The sequence below is a fragment of the Pseudorca crassidens genome, chromosome 11 (assembly GCF_039906515.1).
Source record: "Pseudorca crassidens isolate mPseCra1 chromosome 11, mPseCra1.hap1, whole genome shotgun sequence".
Taxonomy (NCBI): Eukaryota; Metazoa; Chordata; class Mammalia; order Artiodactyla; family Delphinidae; genus Pseudorca; species Pseudorca crassidens.
This window is the reverse complement of record NC_090306.1, coordinates 7121968-7148342: the sequence shown is the minus strand read 5'-3', so window position 1 is coordinate 7148342 and position 26375 is coordinate 7121968. Positions and strand designations below refer to the sequence as shown.

Here is a 26375-nt window from a genome sequence, read left to right as displayed (position 1 = left end):
GCTGTGTTCTTTCTGGAGGCTCTAGGGGAGAATCTGTTTCCTTGCCTTTTCTAGCGTCTAGTGTCTGTCTACATTCCTTGGCTAGTGACCTCTTTTTCCATTTTCAAAGCCAGCAGAGTAACATCCTCATAGCTCTGACTCTGATCTCCTTTATCACTTGTAATTACTTTTGTGATTACATCACCTCAATAGAGGATAATCTTCCCATCTCAAGATCCTTAACTTAATTGAATTGATAAGGTCCCTTTGGCATACAAGGTAACATATTCACAGGTTTGGGGGTTTAGGATATGGACATCTATGGGGGGGGGTAGCTATTCAGCCTACTAGTTTTAGCCTCCAAAGCCACATTCTTAAATCCACCTTCAGAGAGTAATAGGGGTTCTTGGTTACACCAGACAGACTTGCTTTCCACAAATACACACGTCAGACCATATGGTCCAAGTGGTAAGTAATTAAGTGCTTTGGTTCTGGATGTAAACAAACAAATAAAATCTCTGTTGATTTTCATGAATTTTACTGTCTTAGGTGCTACCCATCAAATCGTCTAAAATCACTTTATCTATTTGCCCGTCTGGGAAAAGTTGACAAGTAATACCACAGAAAGATATCATGTTACTACAACATAACCCAAAGTCAAACAGTTGTGAAACTCTATCAGAATTTACCAAATTTTATCACCAGTTTCAAGGGGTTTTGTGTGTGTATGTGTGTCAATTATTAAAGACAACTTTTTGTGTTTTATCAGCTACCACCATTTGTTATCAGCAGCAAGACCTCTCTGCAGCACAGTCGGTATCCACACCACTCAAGTTCTTTCCGACAGAGCTACAGTCAGCTCTGTCCTTAGCATTGTTCTCTCCATTCATTGCGATTCCTTTAGTTTGAAGTTTTTTCTTTTTCCAGGACCAGCAGCCCTAAATAAGGTAGTAATTATCAGCTGACGTTTAGATTTTGGGTTTTTTTTTTTTAAGCAATTTTCACAATTATGAACAATGCTGGAGTAAACCACCTTTTACACATCATTTCATGTTTGACTTTAGTGTAAATGCCTAGAAGTGGGATTTTCATGGGAATACTTGAAGTTGTTTTATAAATCCTGTATAAGGCTAATATTTTGACATATAATCTAAAAGGTTCTTCGAGGGAATTCCTTGGCAGTCCACTGGTTAGGACTCTGTGCTTTCACTGCTGAGGGCTAAGGTTCAATCCCTGGTCGGGGAACTAAGATACCGCAAGCCACGTGGCTTGGTCAAAAAAATAATCGATAATTAATTAATTAAAAAATTTAAAGATGTTCTTCTAAAAGGTTGTACAACTTACATCCTGTGGTGGGGGGTATTAACTAGATGCAATGGTAGCCTCCGAATACACTGCCAGTCATGCCAGCCAAGAGGCTGTAGAAATGAAAGGCTCACAAGCCAAATGAAGATGCTCAAACGGCATTTCTCAAATCAATGTGAAACACAGTGAGAGTCAAGGGAAAAGAGACGGAGTGGGTTAACATACTTAAAATGAGGTGTAAAGTAGAGTGGAAGGACCATGCTACCTGACGCCTGGGTTATTCAACGTTCGTGTCTCGTCTCTCACTGCCCCTCTCGGCCACATCAGCATTTTCCACTGGTGTATATTCATGAGGACCAGAGTTGAGTTTTGAACAAGGGGGCACAGCAGATGCCTGGAACGTCATATACCTGCTCTGTCAGAGAGATACAGGAGCAAGTACATCTGCCCACACCTATGATTGCCACCTAGCCTGCTAGGGCAGAGCACAAGTGGGAACAGGATGGAAACATAATGAGTGTCATCAATGGGTTACCAATTGGGGGATGACATAGCTGTCAGCCTAGAGTTGCCATGACTTCCATTCATACTTGGTCTTTCCATCCCCTTCAACTATAAGTACCACTTTTGGTTTTTATTTTTCTTTTTTTTTCTTTTTGGCCACACCATGAGGCATGGGATCTTAGTTCCCTGACCAGGGATCAAATCCATGCCCCCTGCAGTGGAAGCGTGGAGTCCTAACCACTGGACCGCCAGGGAATTCCCTATAAGGACCACTTTTGTTTCTTCCATCATATATTCCATTTTTCCATCATCTTTAATATGTCTTATAGGTTACTAACTTACTCATATTTAGTGTATCTAATGAATTCTGTGTCTCAGGAGCCTCTCACCTATTCATTAGGTATATTAACACTTCCAATGAGTGTGGTCCACATCTCATCAGTTTCTATAAGTCATATACATATACTTAAGTTATATACTATATACTATTTATAAGTTGTTATCTGGTGATGCGTTTCATGACACATTATCCCAAAATATGTCACCTTGGCCATATTGAATGTTGTAGGCTAAAGAAATTTGAGAAAAGAGCAGGGAATTTCCTGGCGGTCCAGTGGTTAGGACGCCACACTCTCACTGCCGAGGGCCTGGGTTGAATCCCTGGCTGGGGAACTAAGATTCCACTAGCCGTATGCCACGGCCAAAAAAAAAAGAGCAAAGGGCAGAAGGAGGAAGGTCACTCTGACCTTTCCCCACCCTTCTTCCCTGAAATAGGTCATAAGACCCTCATGTTAGAAATGCCCTCTCTAGACCCAGAGGAGAGGGGCATCCTTATCTCTGATGACAAAGGAACACCCAGAAGAATCCTAACAGGCCTTGTTAAATTCCCCCAGTTTCCTACTTGACCTCATACTCCTTAAATTATCTTATTTCTACAGGACTGCCCTCAAACTTAGCATAAAAATACTCAGGTCTAACTGTTTCTTTGGGTCTTCATTTCCTTTTGAAGACTCCCGTGTCACATGAAACTTTTTTTTTTTTTTTGGTCTCCTTGTGAGGCATGCAGGGATCCCCCATCCAGGCATCCAACCCGTGTTCCCTGCAGCAGAAGTGCAGAGCTCTAACTACTGGACCGCCAGGGAGTCCCCTCACATGAAACATTGATTTATAAATTTGTATGCTTTTCTCCTGTTAATCTGTCTTTGTCAGTTTAACTTTAAGACACAGCCAGAGACCATAAGAGTTTCAGGGAAAACTTTTCCTCCCCTATACTGTGCTTAAGACTCTTATCAGTTGTTTGTCTTTATTTTGTAATATGACACGTCAATATTCTCAAATAATACAGCACTCATTGCAGAGCTCTCTAACACTACACTAAGTACCATTTTTCCCCACCACACAAAATGATGTTTCACCAGTATCATTTTTGTTTTTCCTAATCCATTAGGGAGAAATGCATAATTGTTTTTACTTAATATACTGTACTTTTAACATAATTCACAATTTATCATATGCTTCATGGCTATTTAAACTTCTTTTAGAAATATTTTTGCCCATTTTTCACTTGGATTATTCATCTGTTAAAATTTAAATTGAGGGGCTTTCCTGGTGGCGCAGTGGTTGAGAGTCCGCCTGCCGATGCAGGGGACACGGGTTCGTGCCCCGGTCCGGGAAGATCCCACATGCCGCAGAGCGGCTGTGCCCGTGAGCCATGGCCGCTGAGCCTGTGCTCCGCAGCGGGAGGGGCCACAACAGTGAGAGGCCTGTGTATCGCAAAAAAAAAATTTTAATTGAGGGGACTTCCCTGGTGGCGCAGTGGTTCCGAATCTGCCTGCCAATGCAGGGCACACAGGTTCGAGCCCTAGTCAGGTAGGATCCCACATGCCACAGAGCAACTAAGCCCGTGCACCACAACTACTGAGCCTGCGCTCTGGAGCCTGCGAGCCACAACTACTGAGCCCACGTGCCACAACTATTGAAGCCCACGTGCCTAGAGGCCATGCTCCAAATGCAGCCAAAAATAAATAAATAAATTTATATTAAAAAATAAAAGTTTATATTGTCCAAAATAGAATTTCTCATCTACATACCTTATCCTGCATCACCACCTGCAGGCTTGTCTACCTCAGCTAATGCCAACCCTGTTCTTCCAGTTCTTCAGGCTGAAGCCTTGGAATTATCCTTGACTCCTGTCTTTCCCTTCTACCTCATATTCAAGTCATCAGGAAATTCTGTTGGTTCTATCTATAAAATATATTCAGAATCTGTCCTTCACTGCTACCACCCTAATCTGAGACACTATTATTTCTCACCTGAATTATGCCATAACCTTCAAAATGATCTCTGCTTCCAGCCTTGGCCCATCCTTATCCCCACCCATCTGTTCTCAACACATCAGTCCAATTCCTTTTTTTTTTTTTAAGCTGTGTAGCATGCGGGAACTTCCCCCATCAGGGATCAAGCCCGCACACCCCCTGCAGTGAAAGTGCGGAGTCTTTCCACCGGACCACCAGGGAAGTCCCAACAATGCTTTAAGAAGATCAGTTAACTCATTCACTCATTTGCTCAAAACCCTTCCCTGGCGCTCTGTCTCACTCAGAGGAAAAGTCATTGTCAAGGAGATCATATCAGTTACATCAGCTACTAATTTTGCCACTCGTTCACTCTGCTCCAACCAGACTGGTTTTGCTGCTACTCCAATCCTTCACGTGCTTACTGTTCCCTCTGCTGGGGAAATTCTCGCTAGATATCCTCACCTCCTTCAAGTTTTTACACCTTCCTCACCCTCTCCTTAGAGCTTCTCCCTAACATTCTATCATTCTATTTTAATTTCTAACTTGTTCCTGTCTCCCACGACTTGCAGTCTCCTTTACCCTGTTCTATTTTGTCCATAGCATGTATCTCCCAACATGCTAATAATTTCATTCATCTGTTGAACAAATATTTGTGCAGGCATTGTCTTAAGCATTTGAAATATATAAGTGAACATATAAAAACCCCTGACCTTGGGACTTCCCTGCTGGCACAGTGGTTGGGAGTCTGCCTGCCGATGCAGGGGACACGGGTTCGAGCCCTGATCCGGGAGGATCACACATGCTGTGGAGCAACTAAGCCCATGCGCCACAACTACTGAGCCTGTGCTCTAGAGCTCACAAGCCACAACGACTGAGCCCCCACTTGCCACAACTTTTGAAGCCCACATGCCTAGAGCCTGTGCTCTGCAACAAAGACAAGCCATCGTTATGAGAGGCCCGCGCACCACAAGGAGGAGCGGCCCCCGCTCGCCGCAACTAGAGAAACCCGCGCGCAGCAACGAAGACCCAACGCAGTCAAAATAAATAAATACATAAATAAATAAATGTATAAATAAATAAATACATAAATAAATAATAATACTTAAAAAAAAACCATCCTGACCTCAAACTTACATTCTATTGGGGTAAGACAGTCAGTACGCAATAAATATAATAAGTAAATATTATTTGTTGAATAAAGAAACGGATATACCTTTGGGCACTTATCTGAGTACTTCTATAGAAAAATTGTTAGGAACGGAACTGTTGGGTCAAAGATTATGCACATTTTAAGGTTTTTTACAATATGGCCAAATTTTTAATCAATAGTCAACAGGAGAAGATTGGTCTAGTACACTTATGTATATAAACACATATGCATATGTTCATATGTAAATATTTGTCATATGACTACCAACTGTCTTTTCTGATCTGACCTATAACTTAATTTGAGAACATCTTTATTTTTTTAAAATAAATTTATTTATTTATTTTGGCTGCGTTGGGTCTTTGTTGTTGCGCGTGGGCTTTCTCTAGTTGCAGCGAGTGGGGGCTACTCTTCATTGCGGTGTGCGGGCTTCTCACTGCGGTGGTTTCTCTTGTTTGTGGAGAACAGCGGGCTCTAGGCGCGCGGGATTCAGTAGCCCATGTGGCTCATGGGCTCTAGAGCGCAGGCTCAATGGTTGTGGTGCACGGGCTTAGTTGCTCCGCGGCATGTGGGATCTTCCCAGACCAGGGCTCGAACCCATGTCCCCCGCATTGGCAGGCAGATTCTCAACTACTGCGCCACAAGGAAAGTCCCCATGTCTTTCTTTTTTTTTTTTTTTGAGGTACGCGGGCCTCTCACTGTGTGGCCTCTCCCGTTGCGGAGCACAGGCTCCGGACGCGCAGGCTCAGCGGCCATGGCTCACGGGCCCAGCCGCTCCGCGGCATGTGGGATCTTCCCGGACCGGGGCACGAACCCGTGTCCCCTGCATCGGCAGGCGGACTCTCAACCACTGCGCCACCAGGGAAGCCCCCCATGTCTTTCTTTTATACTTTATAAAATGATAGTGAGCATAAGTGGTGGTATTTTTTCATTAATGTTTTTACTGGGAAAAAATATTTGGAATTTTTTGGGGGGAGGGAAATGGGAGATGAAGTTTTTTTTGTTTTTTTTTTTGTTTTTTGTTTTTGTTTTTGTTTTTTTTGAAGTTTTTTTATTCAAAGAGTCTGACAGCCACTGACTTAGAATACTTGGTGTTATCAATGTTTCTCTTTCATAATTAAAATGGATTTGAAGAATTAAGACTTCTTAATCTTATCAAGGAAATTGACCTTTAATCTATAAATTATATACTCAGATTTCCATACTCAGAATAGCCTACCTCAAAGTATTAGGCATTCGTAAAAACTAATCTAGGGGGACTTCCCTGGCAGTCCAGTGGTTAAGACTCCGCTCTTCCACTGCAAGGGGGCACGGTTTCAATCTCTGGTCAGGGAACTAAGATCCCACATGCTGCCTGGCACGGCCAATAAATAAATTAATTAAATTAAATAAGAAAAAAAACTAATCTAGGAATAAATATAAGCACACAGCAATAGTCAATTATATAATTAGAAAGGGTACATCTAATTATAAAAATTTTTTAAACAGAGTTGAATAACTTTGTAAATTAAAATTAGGTGAAAGAAAATAATATTACTTATAAAAACTTATACTTAATATTTTGTAAATTATGATTAAGAAACATGTTCTTGTTTGGCAGTTTAAAATTTAAGTAAATGTTCATGAACAACTTCTTTTCTGGATAATAGATTTATGAATCTTTTTGTTTTCTCCAAAGGCAACGAAAATAAAATATTAATGCTTAAATGTCTAAATCGTCTATCTTATCTAAAAGACTGCCCTTAATATCTGGGCTTCAGGAAAGAAAACAAGCACTAGTTCTCCATCCCTCCAAGGCTATAAATTTGCAGTTGAAAAGGATTGGCAGTGTCATTTTTATCACCTTGGATAACAGTGTTTCTTAAGCCTTGCATTCTTAGATAACAAATTCTTAAAAGTGTTCTTGCCTAGAGGGTCAGAAGACAATAGAAAAGATGTTGCTCATGACCTTTACTTTTAGGATTAACTTCTTTGACCTCTTTTGGGATTTAGGAACACCAAGTTTATCTTTGCTGTTTCAAAATTAGAGGGAGAATTTACAAGTTTTAGGGGAGAGGAAAAAAGAACAAAAATCAAAAAAACTTGAAAACTAATGTACTCATTATTTTGAATACGCTGACTTTTTATATATGAGTATGAAATATACATGTCCATGTGACTTAAGAATGAATGAATGATTAAGCAGATATTAGGATGCACCAACTTTGCTCCAGGGAATGCACTTGGTTGGTGCTTTTCAAGCTTTGTCTTGACTCATTAATGAAGCGTGAAGTAAATTGTGTGTCTCCAGGAGCATTTAAAAAAACAAAACAAAAAAAAACCCAACTGTGTTGAAAATACCAGAATGCATTGTGCAATAGCTAATAATTGCTTCCTGAAACTTTTTAGCTATTAATATTTATCTGGACATGTTACTAGGTGTATTTCCTAATGTGGGTCCCAGGCAAGACAAAGTAAATGCTACCACACTAATGACACTCTTGAACAACAGAGGTTCCCCTTTCTTTCACGGAGTTTACATTCTGGTCAGGTGACTGATAAGAAAACCAACAATGACAATGTGATAGGGTAAGCCCAAATCCTGAGGCAGCAATGTGAAAGATATTTCACCTAGAACTAAGGGATCAGGGCTGCTCCCTGGAAAAATGACATTTCAGTGAAGACCACAGGAGTGACTAAAAGGTGGACTTTGAAGACAGACTCCCTGGCTCCTACCAGGGCTCCACCACAGTTGCCCATGTAGCTCTGTGCAAGTTACTTTTAAGCTCTGTGCCTTAATTTCCCTACCTGTAAAAGAAAAAAATGAAGGTACCTACCCCATAGGGTTGTTCGGATTAACTGGCATAATGAAGGTAAAATGCTCGGTCTGACACATCCTTAATATTTGCTGTTACCATCATAGGAGTTGGGGGAGGGTTGGGCCTAGAGGGAGAGGGGGGCACATGCTCCCTCTGGTGGGGCCTGTAGGCACACAGGAATTGGGATGAGGTTGAGAATAGAGCAAAGCATAAGCAAAACCCTGAGAGAATGATAAGGTGGAAAAGTAAAATATAGGCTAGAACATGAAAGGCCTTGTAAATTGTATGGAAATTTAGATTTTAATCTGTGGACAACTAGGGGGCTTTCAAGAGTTTTAAGTGGACTGACCTTATGTGGCCAGGATCTGTGTAATAGCACACAGTAGCTTTTGTACATATTTTTTCAAGGTGTCCTCTCTGGACTGTTGAATTTTTTCTTTTCTTTTTTTTTTTTTTTGGCCACACCACATGGCAGGCATGCGGGATCTTAGTTCCCCAACCAGGGATCAAACCTGCGCCCCCTGCATCGGAAGGCAGAGTCTTAACCACTGGACTGTCGGGGAAGTCCCAGTTGTCTATATTATATATAGTAGTGTGTGTATGTTCAGCTCAAGCTCCTGAGTTATTCCTCCTAAACTAAATAAACTCTTACAATTTTTAATATTTAGTTTACTTTTTTTCACAATAAATGTGAAAGGGCCAAACTCATTTATTATGAGACAGAGACTATTAAAATCTGACAAAAGCAAATATTTCAGTTTTAAAAAATTTTTGTACAATTTTTAAAAGTTACTTTCCATTTACAGTTATTACAAAATATTGGCTATATTCCTCATGTTGTATAATACACCCTTGAGCCTATCTTGTACCCAATAGTTTGTACCTCCCAATAGTTTATCTTTTAACAGAACAAAATACAAGGAAAAACTGACTTTCCTTTGGGTAAAAGAGAAACCTGAAAAATGTGGTGTTGTGGAAGCCAATGTCTTAAGAAAGGCATTTTGAACAGGGTCAAATATTCCTGAGACAGACACACACACAATTATGAGGACTACAAGGCTAAGAGGCTAAGAGGGAAACGCACTCGAAATCTATTTGACTCCACACAACACTAACAATTCTAATACAAACATACTAGCACTATTAGAAAAATATATAAAATTCCTAACAAAGGTAAAAGCAGCTTGATGAAAGAGAACTTAGAGAGGGCTGAAGCTGCTGACTTTATATAGAGGATAAAATGCAAAAGTCAAACTACCAAGAGCTGGAACCTGGAGGGAATAGGCATTACATACTTTGCTACTGGATGCTTTTACTCAGTGGTGCAAAACATTATGTTAATAGCCCGGAGACGGAAACAACCTAAGTGTCCATCATCAGATGAATGGATAAAGAAGATGTGGCACATTTATACAATGGAATATTACTCAGCCATAAAAAGAAACGAAACTGAGCTATTTGTAATGAGGTGGATAGACCTAGAGTCTGTCATACAAAGTAAGTCAGAAAGAGAAAGACAAATACTGTATGCTAAGACATATATATGGAATTTAAGGAAAAAAAAATGTCATGAAGAACCTAGGGGTAAGACAGGAATAAAGACACAGACCTACTAGAGAATGGACTTGAGGATATGGGGAGGGGGAAGGGTAAGCTGTGACAAAGCGAGAGAGTGGCATGGACATATAGACACTACCAAATGTAAAATAGATAGCTAGTGGGAAGCAGCCGCATAGCACAGGGAGATCAGCTCAGTGCTTTGTGACTGCCTGGAGGGGTGGGATAGGTAGGGTGGGAGGGAGGGAGACACAAGAGGGAAGAGATATGGGAACATATGTATATATATAACTGATTCACTTTGTTATAAAGCAGAAACTAACACACCATTGTAAAGCAATTATACTCCAATAAAGATGTAAAAAAACAAAAAAAACATTATGTTAGGAAAAAACTGTATATGAAGCAACGATGATTTATATTTTAGTCTGACACCACTCCTTATCTGTTATTTACATATGAGCTTATCTTCCTTTATTTAATTTTTTTGTGGCTTTTATTCCAACCTTTTCTTTTTTTTTGATGGTACGGGGGCCTCTCACTGTTGTGGCCTCTCCCGTTGCGGAGCACAGGCTCCGGACACGCAGGCTCAGTGGCCATGGCTCACGGGCCCAGTCGCTCCGCGGCATCTGGGATCTTCCCGAACTGGGGCACAAACCCGTGTCCCCTGCATCGGCAGGCGGACTCTCAACCACTGCGCCACCAGGGAAGCCCTATTCCAACCTTTTAAATAGACTTTATTTATTTATTTATTCTATTTTATTTTGGCCACACCACGCGGCATGTGGGATGTTAGTTCTCCAACCAGGGATCGAACCTACGCCCCCTGCAGTGGAAGTGTGGAGTCTTAACCACTGGACTGCCAGCGAAGTCCTTAGACTTTATTTTTTAGAACTGCTTTAGAGTTACAGAAAAATTGAGAGGATAATACAGAATTTGCATATGCCCCACATCAAATTTCCCCTACTATTATCTTAACTTAGTCTGATACATTTATTAATATTAATAGACCAATATCAGTACATTATTATTAAATAAAGTCACAGTTTATTTAGATTCCCTTAGTTTTTAACCTATGTCTTTTTTTTCTGTTGCAGGATCCCATGAAGGACATCATGTTACACAGAGTTGTCATGTTTCCTTTGGCTTCTCTTGGCCATGGCAACTTCTCAGACTTTTCTTCTTTTTAACGACCTTGACAATTTTGAGGAGTCCTGTGGAGGTATTTTGTTGGATACTGCATTATTGGAATTTGTCTTCGTTTTTCTCGTAATGAGACAAGGGTTACAGGTTATTGAAAGGAAGCCAACAGAAGTAAAGTGTCATTTTCATCATATCATATCAAAGGTACATACCACTGGGACTTCCCTGGTGGTCCAGTGGTTAAGAATCTGCCTTCCAGGACAGGGGATGCAGGTTCAATCCCTGGTCGGGGAACTAAGATCCCACATGCTGCTGAACAACTAAGCCCGTGCACCACAACTACTGAGCCTGTGCTCTAGAGCTCCCAAGCCACAACTACTGAAGCCTGCGTGCCACAACTACTGAAGCCCATGTGCCTAGAGCCTGTGCTCCACAGCAAGAGAAGCCACCACAATGAGAAGCCCGCGCACTGCAACAAAGAGTAGCTCCTGCTTGCCACAACTAGAGAAAGCCTGCGTGCAGCAACGAAGACCCAACTCAGCCAAAATAAATAAATAAATAAAATTTAAAAATATATAAAATTTAAAAAAGGGTACATACCATCAAGATTGATCACTGTTGATGCTCGCCTTGATCACCTGGCTGAGGTAGTGTTTGTTAAGTTTCTCACTAGAAAGTTACTCCCTTTTTCCTGCTTCCCATACTATGCACTTTGAAATGCTGTCACTATGTGCAGCCCAAACATAAGGAGTATGGACTTAAGTTTCCTCCTCCTTGATGGAGAAGAATCTACATAAATTATTTGGAAATCTTCTGCATGGGAGGTTTGTCTCTTCTCCTCCGTTTATGAATTTACTCAATCATTGATTTATATCTTTATAGACTCATGGATATTTATTTTATACTTTGATATTTATTCTACTTTTTTTAACCACTTTTTTTAATTTTTAAAATTATTTATTTGTGTATGTATTTATTTATTTATTTGGCCACGCCACATGGCATGCAGGACCTTAGTTCCCTGACCAGGGATTGAACCCGCACCCTCAGCAGTGAAAGCACAGAGTCCTAACCACTGAACCACCAAGGAATGGGAAATGATATTTATTTTGCAATCCAATACTACTTATATATTGTGCTCAGATTGTTGCACCTCTTTCAGTTGGGTCCTGTACTCCTTTTACATACCTCTAGTGATGTGTGTGTTATGGATTTTTTTTTTTAACACTTCCTTACTTTCTGGCCCTACAAAGTGCTCTGAATTTATCCTGTACATTCCCTGCCCCAGTCCTAGAATCAGGCATTTCCCAGAGGAGCTCTGGTTCCTTTTACTGGAAAAGGGCACTAGAAACAAAGATGCAGGTGCAAGGCATGATCATTTGTCCTGGGGGAGGGGAGTAATGTTTTTTAGGCCCTCTCGTCTGTCAGAGCAAACAAAATATGTGTTTATACTAATATATGTATATAACCTCGCAGGACGTTTGGTCCTTTCCAAAACATCCATTGAGACATTTGGTCCATGATTTGTTAAATAATACAAATATTTAACTTTGTTAAAATTTTACTTACATTATTTTTATTATAATTCATGATGCATTTTGGATTTCACATTTATTCTTGTTCCTCCTTGTCATTAAATTTGGTATGATTTCTCTTAAGTGGAAGAGCAATTGCTCTCAAGTATATATTGACCTGTTGATTGGCTTTATATTCATTATACCTGTTAACAATTTTAGTTACACAAATTTGATTTTGTCAGTATTATTGTGAAGTTGGTAGCAGTATTGGAGTGTGACCACCAATAACCTGGGTGATAACTGTTCATTGCTTTGCTGTTCATCTTTTAACGTGTCAATAAATCTCCAAATTGAAGTATGATGTATTACCATCAGCTCCCGAAATTTGCTATGCCAACCTTCCACCATGTTGTTTGTCCTGTGATCACTATTAAGTACTGATGTATAAACATCCCACGTTTCTGGTGGAAATCTTGGAGCTTCTGGTCTTCTGCCTCTGCCCTCCTTCCACAGACAAACACTCTCTCAACATAATCTATTAGGTCATTTAAATTTTCTTCCGCAGGTCACAATGTACTCAAAAGTTTAATTTATAGCTTCCAGAGGCACAGATTGAAGTCCCAACAACATGGTGTATACTTATGGGTGTTACTTTCCATTGTCATTTATCAATACTTGAGTGTCAGACCCAAAGAAGATATTTCTTTTGGCCACAGTGATTGTGAAAGTGAAACAAGCATCTTTTTACTTGTTCATTTGTTAGAAGTAATTGAATCTCGAATTCACATTTGCAATCTCGAAATCCATCATGCACAATGAAGGGTTAATGTCAAGATTTCTTTTTCATGCAGATGCAAGTACTTTCTCACTTATATCTGTGTCTTCTTACCTTTTCTTTTTGTTTTTTTTCACTCTCCCTCTTTTCATCTTTTCATTGTTAGTGCATAAATCAATGGCACAGGATAACCCGATACTACACTGGGCACAGTGAGTTACTGAGTGAACCGTTTTGGTGTCATCTCGAAGGTACCATCACTGAACAATGTGGTATTAGCACTGGAACATCAAATACCGTCACACATCGTGTAAGTAAGAGTACTCTCATCACTTTGACAGACTCTCCTTCTTCACAGCACCAGTTCATTCTACTCCTATCTCTGTTAAAGGAAGGGAAATGGTAACAAAAACTATTACAATGTAGCATTGGCTTTTCTTTTTTGTGAGTATACTATTTCTGCCATATTCAGCTGAGAATTTTCAAATAAAGATGTCATGCCGCCAAGCAACAGAAGAAGGGTTACTTTTTTCTTTTGTAGCTCTCTGACTAATGGTTGCTGGTTTACTGGCAGGGAAAACCTTACTAATGTCTCATGGACGTGAGTTTGGCTGGGCTGGATCAGCAAACAAGTAGGTTCCAGACAAGAGCATGGTAGTCCATGACTAATGGCAGGTAAGTATAGGAACCACACCCACTAAAACCTTTACAAATAGTGGCAGACAGTTCTTGCACTCTACTGCCATCATACCTCCATAGGACATCCACTCAAGGGAAACACTGCCCATTAACCCTGAGCAATGAGATAATTGTGGGGGGGTTAATTAGATGCCCAGTATTCCTCTCATGGTAGCTATTACACCTTACTTCTTTGTGGTAGAAGAGCCACACCCATTCTTACTCCTCCCGAACTAATGAGATGCACGTAAAATGTCTACATCAATGCCTTTGCCGCTATGTTACATAGTGGCTGGACCAAACTGCTCCTTTCAGATTCTGCCCTTATTGAATAACCCAGACACATCCAACCAAATGCCCAGTGACATATTAATGCACCACACACTGAGAGATCCCATCCTCAACTTGCCATTCGCTGTGCGTTTCTCTATCCGTAAGACTCTTCCTTGGCACTCATAGCTAATAAAATATAAATTCCACTCTTCCGCAAGATTTGAAACCCCACTCTTCTACCTAACCCCATGTGCCAGCTGGGCTACCAAGGCAAAAAGGGTTATTATTGGCAATACAGTTACACAGAATTATTGGACTAATAAAACATGATAATATATATATATTTTTTAATCCTGTAAACCAAAAGTATAAATAAAACTTACGGGCTATTTGAACCCAGGTACATGTTTGAAGCATGGACGCTTTTGACAGGACCAAATGTCAAGGACCATTTGGCATGGACCACATGTCTCAATGGACGTTTTGCACAGGACCAAATATGTGCTAATCATATATATACATAAATGTTGAAATTAGGTTATTTTATGTCTTTCCAGTCTTTAGGGGTAGAAGATCAGAGGAAAAACAATGCATGGTCCCTGGATTTCCTTCCTAAAAATCAGACACCGAGGCAGAAAGTCATTTGAACAATTTGTACAGGGGCATATGGCACTGCTCTGATCTCTGGCCAGGTTTTCGGAGTCCTCATTGGTTAATAGCCCCAATTATTATGCAACGCAATACCTCCTAGCTCTATTTTCACTTCCCTTTTCCAAACGATCTTCTATTTCAAATTCCTAATATTTTATTTCAATTTATTGACAGTAGGTGAATTCCCTGGCAGTCCAGTCGTTAGGAGGCAGCATTTTCACTGCCGTGGGCCTGGGTTCAATCCCTGGTCAGGGAAATAGGGAAATAAGATCCCATAAGCCTCGTGGCGTGGCCAAAAACAAAACAAACAAAAACAAAACTCTGTGCAATTTATTGACACTAGAATTCTACAACAGTTGCATTCCATGAGACCTAGTGCTTCTTTCTGGGGCCAATAAATAAAATGGAATAAAAGCTAATTGAAATCAGAAAGGCATTCAAACTATATAGCTGGCTTATAAAATGGGGATAATGATGGAGGAAAGATAGAGAGCTGCAGGGAAAAAGACAACTGGCATCATGGAAACTGTGTTATGGAGGAGTTAAAAAACACTGGTGTTTAATCTACCCACCCTGTTCTCCTTCTGGTGGAGGGGATGGTTGGTGGGTACCAGCCCTGAGGCCCTCTGTCAGCATTTGCAAGAAGCATAAGAGGCTGGTGGAAGAAGACAAAGTAAATAAGAACTATTAGGGCTTCCCTGGTGGCGCAGTGGTTGAGAGTCCACCTGCCGATGCAGGGGACACGGGTTCGTGCCCCGGTCCGGGAAGATCCCACGTGCCGCAGAGCGGCTGGGCCCGTGAGCCATGTCCACTGAGCCTGCGCGTCCACAACGGGAGAGGCCACAACAGTGAGAGGCCCGCGTACCGCAAAAAAAAAAAAGAACTATCAGGATAAACTGCATGGTCTAGAAGCCCCCGCCCCTCTCTCAAATCAGAAACCTTCTTTAATAAGTGAACAAAGCACTGAACTGGAGGTCCTTCAGGGGCAGACAAAAGAAAGACCACAATCCTGTCTCTGGATTCCCTTTCTCCTAAGGAGAAGCCAAGGCAGGTCAGTGAAACAACAGGGACAAAGGCAAAGGCACTCCTTCGCTCTCTGGACTGAATTTCCAGAGCTGATGTGCAAAGTGGAAAATTAAGACAGTGCCCCACCAGCATTACCTACTGCACGTTCCGTGGAAACCTATAAAGAAAGAAAACATGTCCTCTGGAAATCTCATACTTAAGCAAACCTGGGAATGCCGACAGTATTTGCTACTCTCTTCTGATAGGCCTAATTGACTTCACGTTTCCAGATACCTCCATTCAAACTGCGAAGTTTGGGAAATTGATCACCCATACTTCTCTCTTCCCCTCTGAACCCCAGCTGGTTGTCATATTGTAAAGTCATTAAATGTTTCCCACTAAACTGTTAAAAAATTGATAACAGAGGCAGGATTCTATCCCTGGGAGTATTTTTTTCTTTTTCTTTTAAAAAAAATTTTTTTTAAATACAGTTGAGGGACGTCGTTGGTGACGCAGTGGTTGGGAGTCTGCCTGCCAGTGCGGGGGACACGGGTTCGAGCCCTGGTCCTGGAGGAACCCACGTGCCGCGAAGCAACTAAGCCCGTGCACCACAACTACTGAGCCTGCCCTCTAGAGCCGGCGAACCACACAACTACTGAGGCCTGCGCGCCTAGAGGCCGTGCTCCACAACGAGGGAGGTCACCTCACTGGGAGGCCCTTGCACTGCAGTGAAGGGTGGCCCCCGCTCACTGCAACTAGAGAAAGCCTGCTCCCAGCAACGAAGACCCAAGGCAGCCAAAACTAACTAACTAAATAAATTTATTTTAAAAATATATAGTTGATTTACAACGTTGTGTTACTTTCAGGTGTACAGCAAAGTGATTCAGTTATAGGTATATTCTTTTTTTACATTCTCTTCCATTATAGGTTATTACAGATATTGAGTAGAGTTCCCTGTGCTATACAATAGGTCCTTGTTGCTTATCTACTTTATAGATAGTAGTGTGTATATTTTAATCCCAAACCCCTAATTTATACCCCCCTGGGAGTACTGATTCTTCACTGCATAATTTCAAGAAATAAATTGGATCCAGGGAAAGGCAGGCACCGGTGGGCGGTAGGGGCCAAGCAGCGGCAAAGCGAGGGGCAGTTCTGGGCCAGTGTGTCGGGCTGCGGCCGATGGGGGCCCCATAGCGGTGCCGGTACCGGGGTGCCCACTGCAAGCCCGCACCCCGCCCTGAGCCTCAGCGGCTGGGATCCAGGGCGGATGCCTTGGAAAACTGGTGGAAACAGGCTTCCCTACACAAGGGGGGGTGGAGAGCGAGCGCAAAGAGAGCCCAGGGACAGGGTGGGCCTGAGGTTGGAGGGACCCAGGCCACAGGGGGCGGGGCGGCGTGGGGAACCCAACAGGGCCCGAGAGAGCGCAGTAATTCATCAACTGTGTGTCTGGGAGAGTTTTCCCAAACCGCAGCCCTGGACTCTCCCTTAACCAGGCCACACCTCTCTTTGGAATACATTTCACTACCCCACCCTATATTTTGGATTCACGATTTATTGTCTGCTCCCTGAGGGCAAAAAGTTTATTTTGCCTGGGCTCTCTGGCCCGCCTGAAACCAGCCGGGCACAGTTGCCTGGGAGGAAAAAAAAAAAATCATTCAACTGGAGAGAAAAGGTGGGCTCAACAGATAAGAGAGAAAGTGGAGCCGAGATTATCATCTGTATCCATCCTAGAGGCAGATTCGAATTTTAAAAGTATTCAATACTGTCTCTGGGTCTGAAAGACTTTGCCCCTTCTCCAGCCTCTGGCAGATGAAGCCATTTCACTGTTTAACATTCCTAAAGGGTAAATTTGGTTATAAAGTCAATCTCACAGAGGTGAGTGAGACGTTAAGACACTTCTAAATTCAGTTGAAGTTTTTGGGGGGTTTTGTTTGTTTTCGTTTTGGCCACAGCTGAGTGGCACGTGGGACCTTACTTTCCTGGACCAGGGATGGAACCCACACCCCCTGCATTGGAAGCGGGACTCTTAACCACTGGACCGCCAGGGAAGTCCCTCAGCTGAAGTTTTAAACTTGCATTTTGTTCCTTTCTCCCAACCTTGACATTTTTTGATGCAAAAAAGTTGATGCAAAACTGGTGCAGTCTCCCAGGCCATCCTAGGTGGATTCTGAATGCCCCTTCCCAGAAATGAATGAGTCTGGAGACTCCAGGATTCCGTGCTAGTAAAGGATAAACTGAGGCATGTTAAAATGTTTGAGTTTATCTGAGCAAAAATCGATCTGAATAGGGCTGCATCCAATCTAGCAGGTAGGAAGAAATTTCACGGAGCTGTTTGGTTACAGCCAAAACAGAATGGGAACAAGGAACTTATACTAGGCAAGAAAGTGGGCTGGTTAGTAGAAAGTTACATGCCTTTAGGGGGTGGCAGATCACCTAACTAGTGCTGATAAGGCGACTCCTGATTGACTGGCTCAAGATTTTATTTCCAGGAGAGCCAAAATTAATAGTCGCAGTTTGGTGACGTGGGGATTAGCCCAACCAATTCCATTTTGGACCTGTTGTCTTGTTTTTAACACTCTAAATCTGTTACTTCGCATTCCTTTTGCCTTGTTTTTTGCTGTGCATTTTAAATTTACTTTAAAAACTGAGTGAGATGAGCTTTTAAATATGGTCTGTTGGCGTTTCCCGTTTCTGAAACTTTGGAATAGCTTACCTGGTCATGTTCTTGTAATCAAGTTAATTTCCCACAAGACAAAGGAATCTATGTGGGTGGCGATGTTTTTGACAAATTGAAAATGTTCTACACTTGCTCAATAATTTGGTTGAATACAGGATTCTAGGTTGGAAATCATTTTCCTTCAGAATTTGGAAGCTCCCTTGTCTTCCAGCATCCGGTATTGTTGAAGAATCTGAAGCCATCATATTTCCTGATCTTAGATTCTCATTATCTTATATTTTCTCTTCTATTTTATATCTGCTTCTGGTTTTGCCTTACCTACTAAGGGAATAGCTTTGATTTTATCTCCAGACCCTTCTTTTCTTGTTTCTGATCTCAAACTTCTGAATTCCAGGTAGTCTTGTTTTTTTGCTCTCTTGAGTTTTCCTTTTATTAAAAGAGCATCCTGTTTGTTTCAAAAATATTATATCTTCCCAGAAAAAAAAAGGTATTATATGATTAGTTTATCTCTGGAGAAATCAGTGATAGTTTTCATTATGAGTTCTTTTATAGTCTTTTTTCTAATTGCTTCATTCCACTTGGCTTTTTATCTCATATATCATACTATAAAGATGTTAACTAAAATGGTGTTATAATTTTAAAACACGGATTGTGTTTTCTGAATGCTCAGCTTCCGTCAAGTTTAAGCAAAGAGAAGCTCCACCATCATCTACGTCCCATACCTCCCTTGAGCTCTGGTTCTCTCACCTTTTTTCTTTTTTCTAAACTTTTTATTTTATATTGGAGTATAGCCGATTAACAATGTTGTGATAGTTTCAGGTGCACAGCAAAGTGACTCAGCCATACATATACATGTATCCATTCTAACCCCAAACTCCTCTCCCATCCAGGCTGCCACATAACATTGAGCAGAGTTCCCTGCGCTATACAGTAGATCCTTGTTGGTTATCCATTTTAAATATAGCAGTGTCTCACCTTTTTCTTAAACCTGGATTTCTTGAGCGAGAGTCTATTTTGGCCCTTTTCACAATCTCACCTCTTAATCTGATTTTTGCCCTCACTTCTCCAAGGGCTCTCTGAGACTGCTGTAGGAGAGGTCACCTGCCCCAAAGGGCATACAGCTGAGAGCAGAACCAAAGGAGTAGAACTTGCAGTCAGGAGTGCCAGAAAGAGTTGCTGCTAGCGTTTTGAGCACAGGTGGAATCACTGGGGGGTGGCGACGACTTGTTAAGACAAGGACGGCTGGGCCCCAGTCTTTAATTCACTAGGTCTGAGTTGGAGTTCAACCATTTCTAATCATATCTAACAAGTTACCAGGTGCCGCTGATGCTGCCCGTCTTCAGGGCACACCTTTGACAACCCCTTAAATAAAGTGTTGTGACCTGACACGCATCTACAGCTACCCCTCATGCCCTACAAAAGTAGTTATTGATCCACACTTCAACTTTTGCTCTTTACTACAAACAAACAAGATTGCTTTTGGTATTTCTTCATAGTTTCCAGCTACGGGGGAGATGGGGAGGTTGCACATTGAATAGGAGACAGTAAAAAAGAAGAGTGGGGCTGCTGAGGACCTTCTCTCCCACCCTCAGCAGTTAATGTTAGGGCTCTTTGCCAGAATTCAATACAAGTTTATTTTGGGGGGTGGAGGAGGGGTGGGGGGTAGCAATTTATAGATGTAGTTAATTTCAGTTGCTCACCAATCTTAAAGGCAATGAAATTGATAGTCTAGAAAACAAACTAAAATTACAGATCCAAAATACACATTCATAAAATCCCAAGCTTTTAAACTGTTTATAACGGATCCTTTATTTCTCCTCTCCTTTGCCTTACTAGCATCCAAAGGTTTAAGATGAGTCAGGCAAAGAAAACTAAGGAAACTTGCCATTAACTTAATTGGGAGTTAATTTGCAGTTGGAGGGAAACTGCCCTCTCCTCCCTGTACTAGAACACTTAAAGCCCAGTTCACAAACCAGTAGCCATCTCCAGAAGTAGAGCTGGGGGGAAAAGAAGGATTTTTAAGGCAACCTCGGGAAGACACAACCACAGAGGCTCTCTATAAAATTTCCAGCCTACTTGACAGAGGGCATGATTATTTTAATACAGAGCAGATGAAGAATTACCCTATTAGTCCACTAATTGGACGACGCCCACCAACTTGCCTTATCCTTTTACTCGTTAGTCATTTACATTAAAACAGGCTGGCTGATTGGCTTATCTGTAGTTTTTAAGAGGAAACACGACCTAGACTTTTACGTTGGATTCTTCTCTCACCACGGTGCTAGCTTGGATTTTTCTCCCTCTTTCTTAGCCCTATAGTTCTCCCAGGCTACTTTGTAGCAATTTGAGTCTAAGGCATCACCTTCCACTGGAACCCAAAGGTCTAGGAGAAGCTTCAAGCTGTGACAAGATTCCCAATGGATTCATCTGAGGTTAACCCAACCTGGACCCTGGAGTCTCCTCAAATGTCCATCGATGAAAATTCCCAAGCAATTCCAGGTAAGCCAGACTTACCTGGGGTTCAGAAAGGTAAGAGGCTGCCTTCCTTTCTGTTATACTGACTTCAGTCTTTTACAGAGAAATGCAGTTAAGTAAACCTCTTCAGAGCGAGGAGAGCCAGGGAGTGTAGGGCCCTCCTCTAAAGAGAGGAGAAAGAAAGAGAGAAGGAGAAAGAAAAAAGAAAGGCAGGAAAAGAGGAGAAAAGCGGGAGGGGTGTGGAGCTGCATTGTTTGCTTACTATGCTCAGGAGTCTGTCAACCTTTTAAGGACATTTTCTGGGGAAGAGCAATCAGTTCTAGACGGTGGCTCACAGCGTCTTGTGCGATCAGTATTTCCATCAGCAATAGATTCCAGTCAGGAATTGTAAAGGGAAAAGAATACAGGCAACCTAAACTTCGATTTGACCTAAAGGTTTTCTTAATTTCACCAACATTTCTGGGCTTGGCTTTCCAGCTGAATTTACGCTTTGGGAATGTTAATAAAGAGGGAAATGGCTTTTCAGAGGAAATTGAAGGAAGGGGCGAGTTTGTAAAAGCCAGTGAGTGTGCTCTGTAATGTAAATAAGTAGTAGTAAGACTTAACGACGGAGAGCTTAGAAACCGTGCTCCAGGAATACTGCTAATTAGGTTCCCTGCCTTCCAGGGTTCTTCCCAAATCATCTCTCCTTGGAGGCGCACACGATCCCAGGCGTGGCCTCCCAGGCTTGGCCTCCCATGAAATCTTATTACCCTAACCTCGGGCGGGGAATGGGTGGTGTAGGGTGGCCGCAGACGACCTGGAGCCAACCAACACCCTCTGGACAGCTAGGAAGTTGGGTGGGTCCTCGCTGGCATTATATTCTGCCCTCTGCCTCCGAGATCTAAACTGCCTCCCCTGCATCTTGAGGATAAGAACCCTGGTCAAAGGGAAAAACATTAATGAAGAGTATATAATACCGCCAGTTTCTCCCATTCCTTGAATCTGTCTTAGTGGAATCTTTATTTCCATGTGCACAAGTCCCTAGAAGTTGAATGGATCTTGACTCAATATCTAATACTCTCACGTACAGGGAAAATTAATGCTAACTGCCTTGTTGTATGAGATGTTTATGAAATTTACATGATTGTTCAGATGGGAAGAGGCAAGAGTGGGTGGGTGTTTTTGTTTTTGTTTTGTTGGCTGCTCTGTGCAGGGGAAGGATCTTAGTTCCCCGACAGGGATGGAACTAGTGTCCCCTGCACTGGGAGCGCAGCGCTTTCATCACTGAACTCCCCCCACCCCACCCTGGGGAAGCCCCAAGAGTGAATGATTTCTCAAAATACTGCGTTTGAGTGGAAAGATCTAGCAGCATGAAAAAGCTGGGTAGAACTGGTGAGGGTAACAGCCACTTTGACATACTAGTTAAGGATAGGGGATTTGGGGAGAGGCTGTTATATTTGGGGTTTCTTTGTCTATTTCATAGATGTAGTTCATTTTCCAGAAAAAAAAACAGGTTTTTTTATAATTTATAAAGGTGAACTGCTGGAACTTGTTACACTGAAACACTTTGACTTGCATTAGTGCTTTATGTCCCTGCATTTATATTAAAAATCACACAAATGAAAATGGAAAAACTGTCAATACCTGGTTTCTGTTCCATGTTTTTCCACTTGGAATCATACTTAAGTACCTTTTGACCCCATGGGAAAACATCTACCATTCAGAACTACCCATAACGGGAAGAAACCACTTTTTTTTTTTCCCTTTTGCCACACCCCAGGGCATGTGGGATTTTAGTTCCCTGACCAGGGCTCTAACTGTGCCCCCTGCATTGGAAGCCCGGAGTCTTAACCACTGGACCACCGGGGAAGTCCCATAAAGAAAACAACTTTTTATTGTGAGAAGTGTTTCCCATTACAGTGGATTTTTAGGCTGCTCTCAGGGCATGCGGCATGCTAGTTAATGCCCGAGGTATCTGGGATCTTCACCCTGAGGAAACTTCCAGTGTCCGTTGTTGAGCTGCTTAAGAGCAGACCTAGTTTGAGCAAGAGATAAGTGGCTTCTGGATATTGCACTTCGCACTAATGGATCTTAAACTTTCCTTTTTTCTTTCAGTTGCCTCTGAACCTATGTCTGAAGTGTTAATAAAGGACCTCAGTAGATTGACGCTCAACCCTAGCATCCAATTGCCATTCATTCTACCAGAATGTCTACCTCAACCAACTGGGCGGTTACTTGGTGAAAACATACCCTATAGGAGAGGGGTGAGGACCGTGTTAACCGATCGGAGAGAGAAGATGGAACGGCTGATTCAATCCATTAAAAAACGCTACGGCAAAGGAGTTCCTCGGGTGAGTTTCTGTGGTCTGGGTAGGCCGCACTGCCCCACTCTAGGGGTTGGGGGGCACTCACGTAAGTCAAGATGTAAATGGTGATGGGGTGGCAGGGAGGATTCCCCGGTGGTCCAGTGGTTAAGACTCCAAGCGCCCGCTTCCACTGCAGGGGGCAAGGGTTCGATCCCCGGTGGGGGACCGTGGCCCCTCCAAAAAATTAAATAATATAAATAGCAACGAGCAGCAGTGGTCACTCATCCACTGTACTCATGAGTGCGGGGTGTGAATAACACTTAGGGTTTTAAGACTCACCGACTCTTCTTATGTTAGATGGGTAGCATTAGTAATCCAAATTTTCCTTGATCGTTTGTAATATATGTATTTTTTTCTTCCCACGAAGTCTGACTCTGAAAGAGAACCATGGCAGAATGATGTTGAGGTAACTAGAAGTTCCCTTACTATACAAGTGGGTGGGTATGTGGTTTGGGGAGGGAGGAGGAAAGGCAAATTGGCTTGGACTTTCTCAATCCTCAGAAACTCTGGAGCAATCAGTTCATATTTGTGCTTTTTTAAAAAAATATATAAAGTCATATTTTCAAGCAGTTTTAGGTCTCCAGCAAGATTAAGCAGAAAGGACATACACTTCCTGAACCCAGACATTCATAGCCTACTCTGCTGTCAACATCTTCCAGTTACGTGGTGTTACAGTGATGAACCTACACTGACACATTATTATCACCTAAAGTCTGTAGTTTCCATGAAGGTTCACTCTTGATGTTGTGCTGGTACTTTTTCACCTGCTGTCACAAACATGATATTCAATACCATGTAGTAAGAGGGCAAACACCTGAGCACAGAGTGTCCAGCAGCTGGTTGAGTGTCTCACGTTTAAGGCATTCAGAGAACTGACACTAGGTATATATTGATATATATGCGTGTGTGTGTGTGTAATTTTCCTTTTAAATTGAAGTATAGTTGATATATAGTATTATAAATTACAGGTGTATGACAGTGATTCCGTTTTTAAAGGTTATACTCCATTTATAGTTGTACAGGAATATATTATTGACTGACAATCAGTAGCTGTTAGCATTACAAAAGGGCAATCTGGTATTCTTTGGCAGCCATACATTTCGATTCCCAAAGTTTTTTGGTTTTGACCTTTTTTTTAGTGTTCCATATTCCAAAGTCTCTTCTAATAACCAACATTAGATTTGAGGGTTGTTAACGTCTCTTTGGTGTACAAGTACTTTATTATTTTAAATTATTAACCAATTAATCCAATTCATTCTTTTTTCCAGACTCAATCAAGAGGGCAAAGATTTAGATGTAGCTGTCGTTTTTGCCGGTTTCATAGAGATCCTTCTGAGGATAATTACGAGAATCATTACAACAATAAGTATTACAGTAATTATGACACGGAGTCGAAGGAACCATAAACCTTATTCTTGTACTATTTTTTCGTCCTGGTAATTTTAGGATCATTATGAAGCTTGGGAAAGATTGTGTACCAATATTTTGATAACCTATAAGTTCTGTGTTGTCTTTTTTTCTTGCATCTCTTTTCTACCTTAATACAGTAACTTATAAGGAATCTATGTAGCTTGCATTTGAATGACTTGAATATATTTTAGTTCCACTTTGTGAAACAAATTAACTTGTGTGGAAGGAAAGTGAAGAATATAACGTTGGGTGGCTTGGCCACAGCATTGTTAGAACAGCACGCTGAATTGCAATAAAAATTTTTGATGTGCTGTTTCAATTTTCAGTAGCAAATAAATGTGTTTATAGAGGATCTTATTAAAATTTGAGACTTATTTGAGTACCTTTTAAAAAATTCTTATTTTAGACTTGTTTTTGCTGGCTATGTATTAAATGAGTGATACTTATCCCCATCACATTCCCAGGGTGTAAGTATCTGGCATTCTAATATTTTGTGATATTGTCCTGTTGGGAAGGAAGTTTATACATTTGGGTAAGGTTAGAAAACAAGGGCACAGATATTTGCACATATTAACCTCCTGGAAGAAGTTATCAGTTGGTCTTGGTTGGAGGGAATTGAAAGAATGATAGTGGTATATAATATTAAGGGAAGATGCAGCCCCAATGGTGTTTTAGTTCAGTTATTTTCTTTCATAACCTAAGTGTACACAGACCTGGATTTATTTGTGGGATAAAAGAGATACATAAAACTCATCTTCTGCCCTCCAACTATCTTTTGTTCACTTTAGAAGGATATTAAAGAATTGGGTACATGGGACTTCCCTGGCGGTCCAGCGGTTAGGACTCCTGCGCTTTCACTGCCCAGGGCCTGGGTTCGATCCCTGATTGGGGAACTAAGATCCCACAAGCTGCGTGGTGTGGCCAAAAAAAAGAGAATCCAATTGCAAAGCAACTAGAGACCTGGTGGTATTCAGAATGATGTAGAAGCAGAAAGAGCCCAAACCTGGAGGACTGTGCAAACAAATGGCAAAGAAGTTCAACAGTGATGTTAAAAAGGAATATTAAATATTAATATCCACCAAGGTAGGTCTTCAGAGGTTGTCCTACTTAGAACTACTCAAATCATCATGGTCTACAGCACGGGTGAATGTGGGTGGTCTTGAGGTTTTGTTAAACTTGCAAGATGTTCCTAGAGGCAAGGCCCTCTTGAGTACTGTATGCATTTGAAAATCACTGACTAGTGAAAAAACTTATTTGTTGCAATCGTGTTAGGTTTATACGCTTGTGAGATCTAATAATGCGAAAACATGGGTGAACAAAATACATTCTACTTTAGTGTCCTTTTAAAGTTTTCATACTTTAAATCCTATGCAATGTTCTAAGTTTGTTTTGTATGTATTAACCCTAATCCTCAAACAAATGAGGCATGTTACTTTTAATACCTTCACTTTCTTTTTTTACTTTTTAAAAATAAATTTATTTTTTGGCTGTGTTGTGTCTCATTGCTGCATGCGGGCCTTCTCTAGTTGTGAGCAGGGGTTACTCTTCATTGTGGTGCGTGGGCTTCTCGTTGAAATGGCTTCTTGTTGCGGAGCACGGGCTCTAGGCGAGAGGGCTCAGTAATTGTGGTGTGAGGGCTCAGTAGTTGTGGCTCACGGGCTCTAGAGCGCAGGCTCAGTAGTTGTGGTGCACGGGCTTAGTTGCTCTGCGGCATGTGGGATCTTCCTGGACCAGGGCTCAAACCCGTGTCCCCTGCATTGGCAGGGAGATTCTTAACCACTGCACCACCAGGGAAGCCCTGAAGGCCTCATTTTAACTTAGTCACCTCTTTAAAGGCCC

At 41.7% G+C, this 26375-nt stretch overlaps 1 protein-coding gene across 1 annotated transcript; it reads left to right on the top strand.

Moving 5' to 3' along the window:
* Window positions 1-20720: 20720 nt before the first annotated feature.
* DPPA3 (developmental pluripotency associated 3) lies at window positions 20721-24532 on the top strand. Its single transcript, XM_067698602.1, has 4 exons — window positions 20721-20802; window positions 22876-23111; window positions 23494-23532; window positions 24395-24532. Exons 1-4 carry the CDS (start codon window positions 20721-20723, stop codon window positions 24530-24532), a joined length of 495 nt encoding a protein of 164 aa, XP_067554703.1.
* Window positions 24533-26375: the final 1843 nt, after the last annotated feature.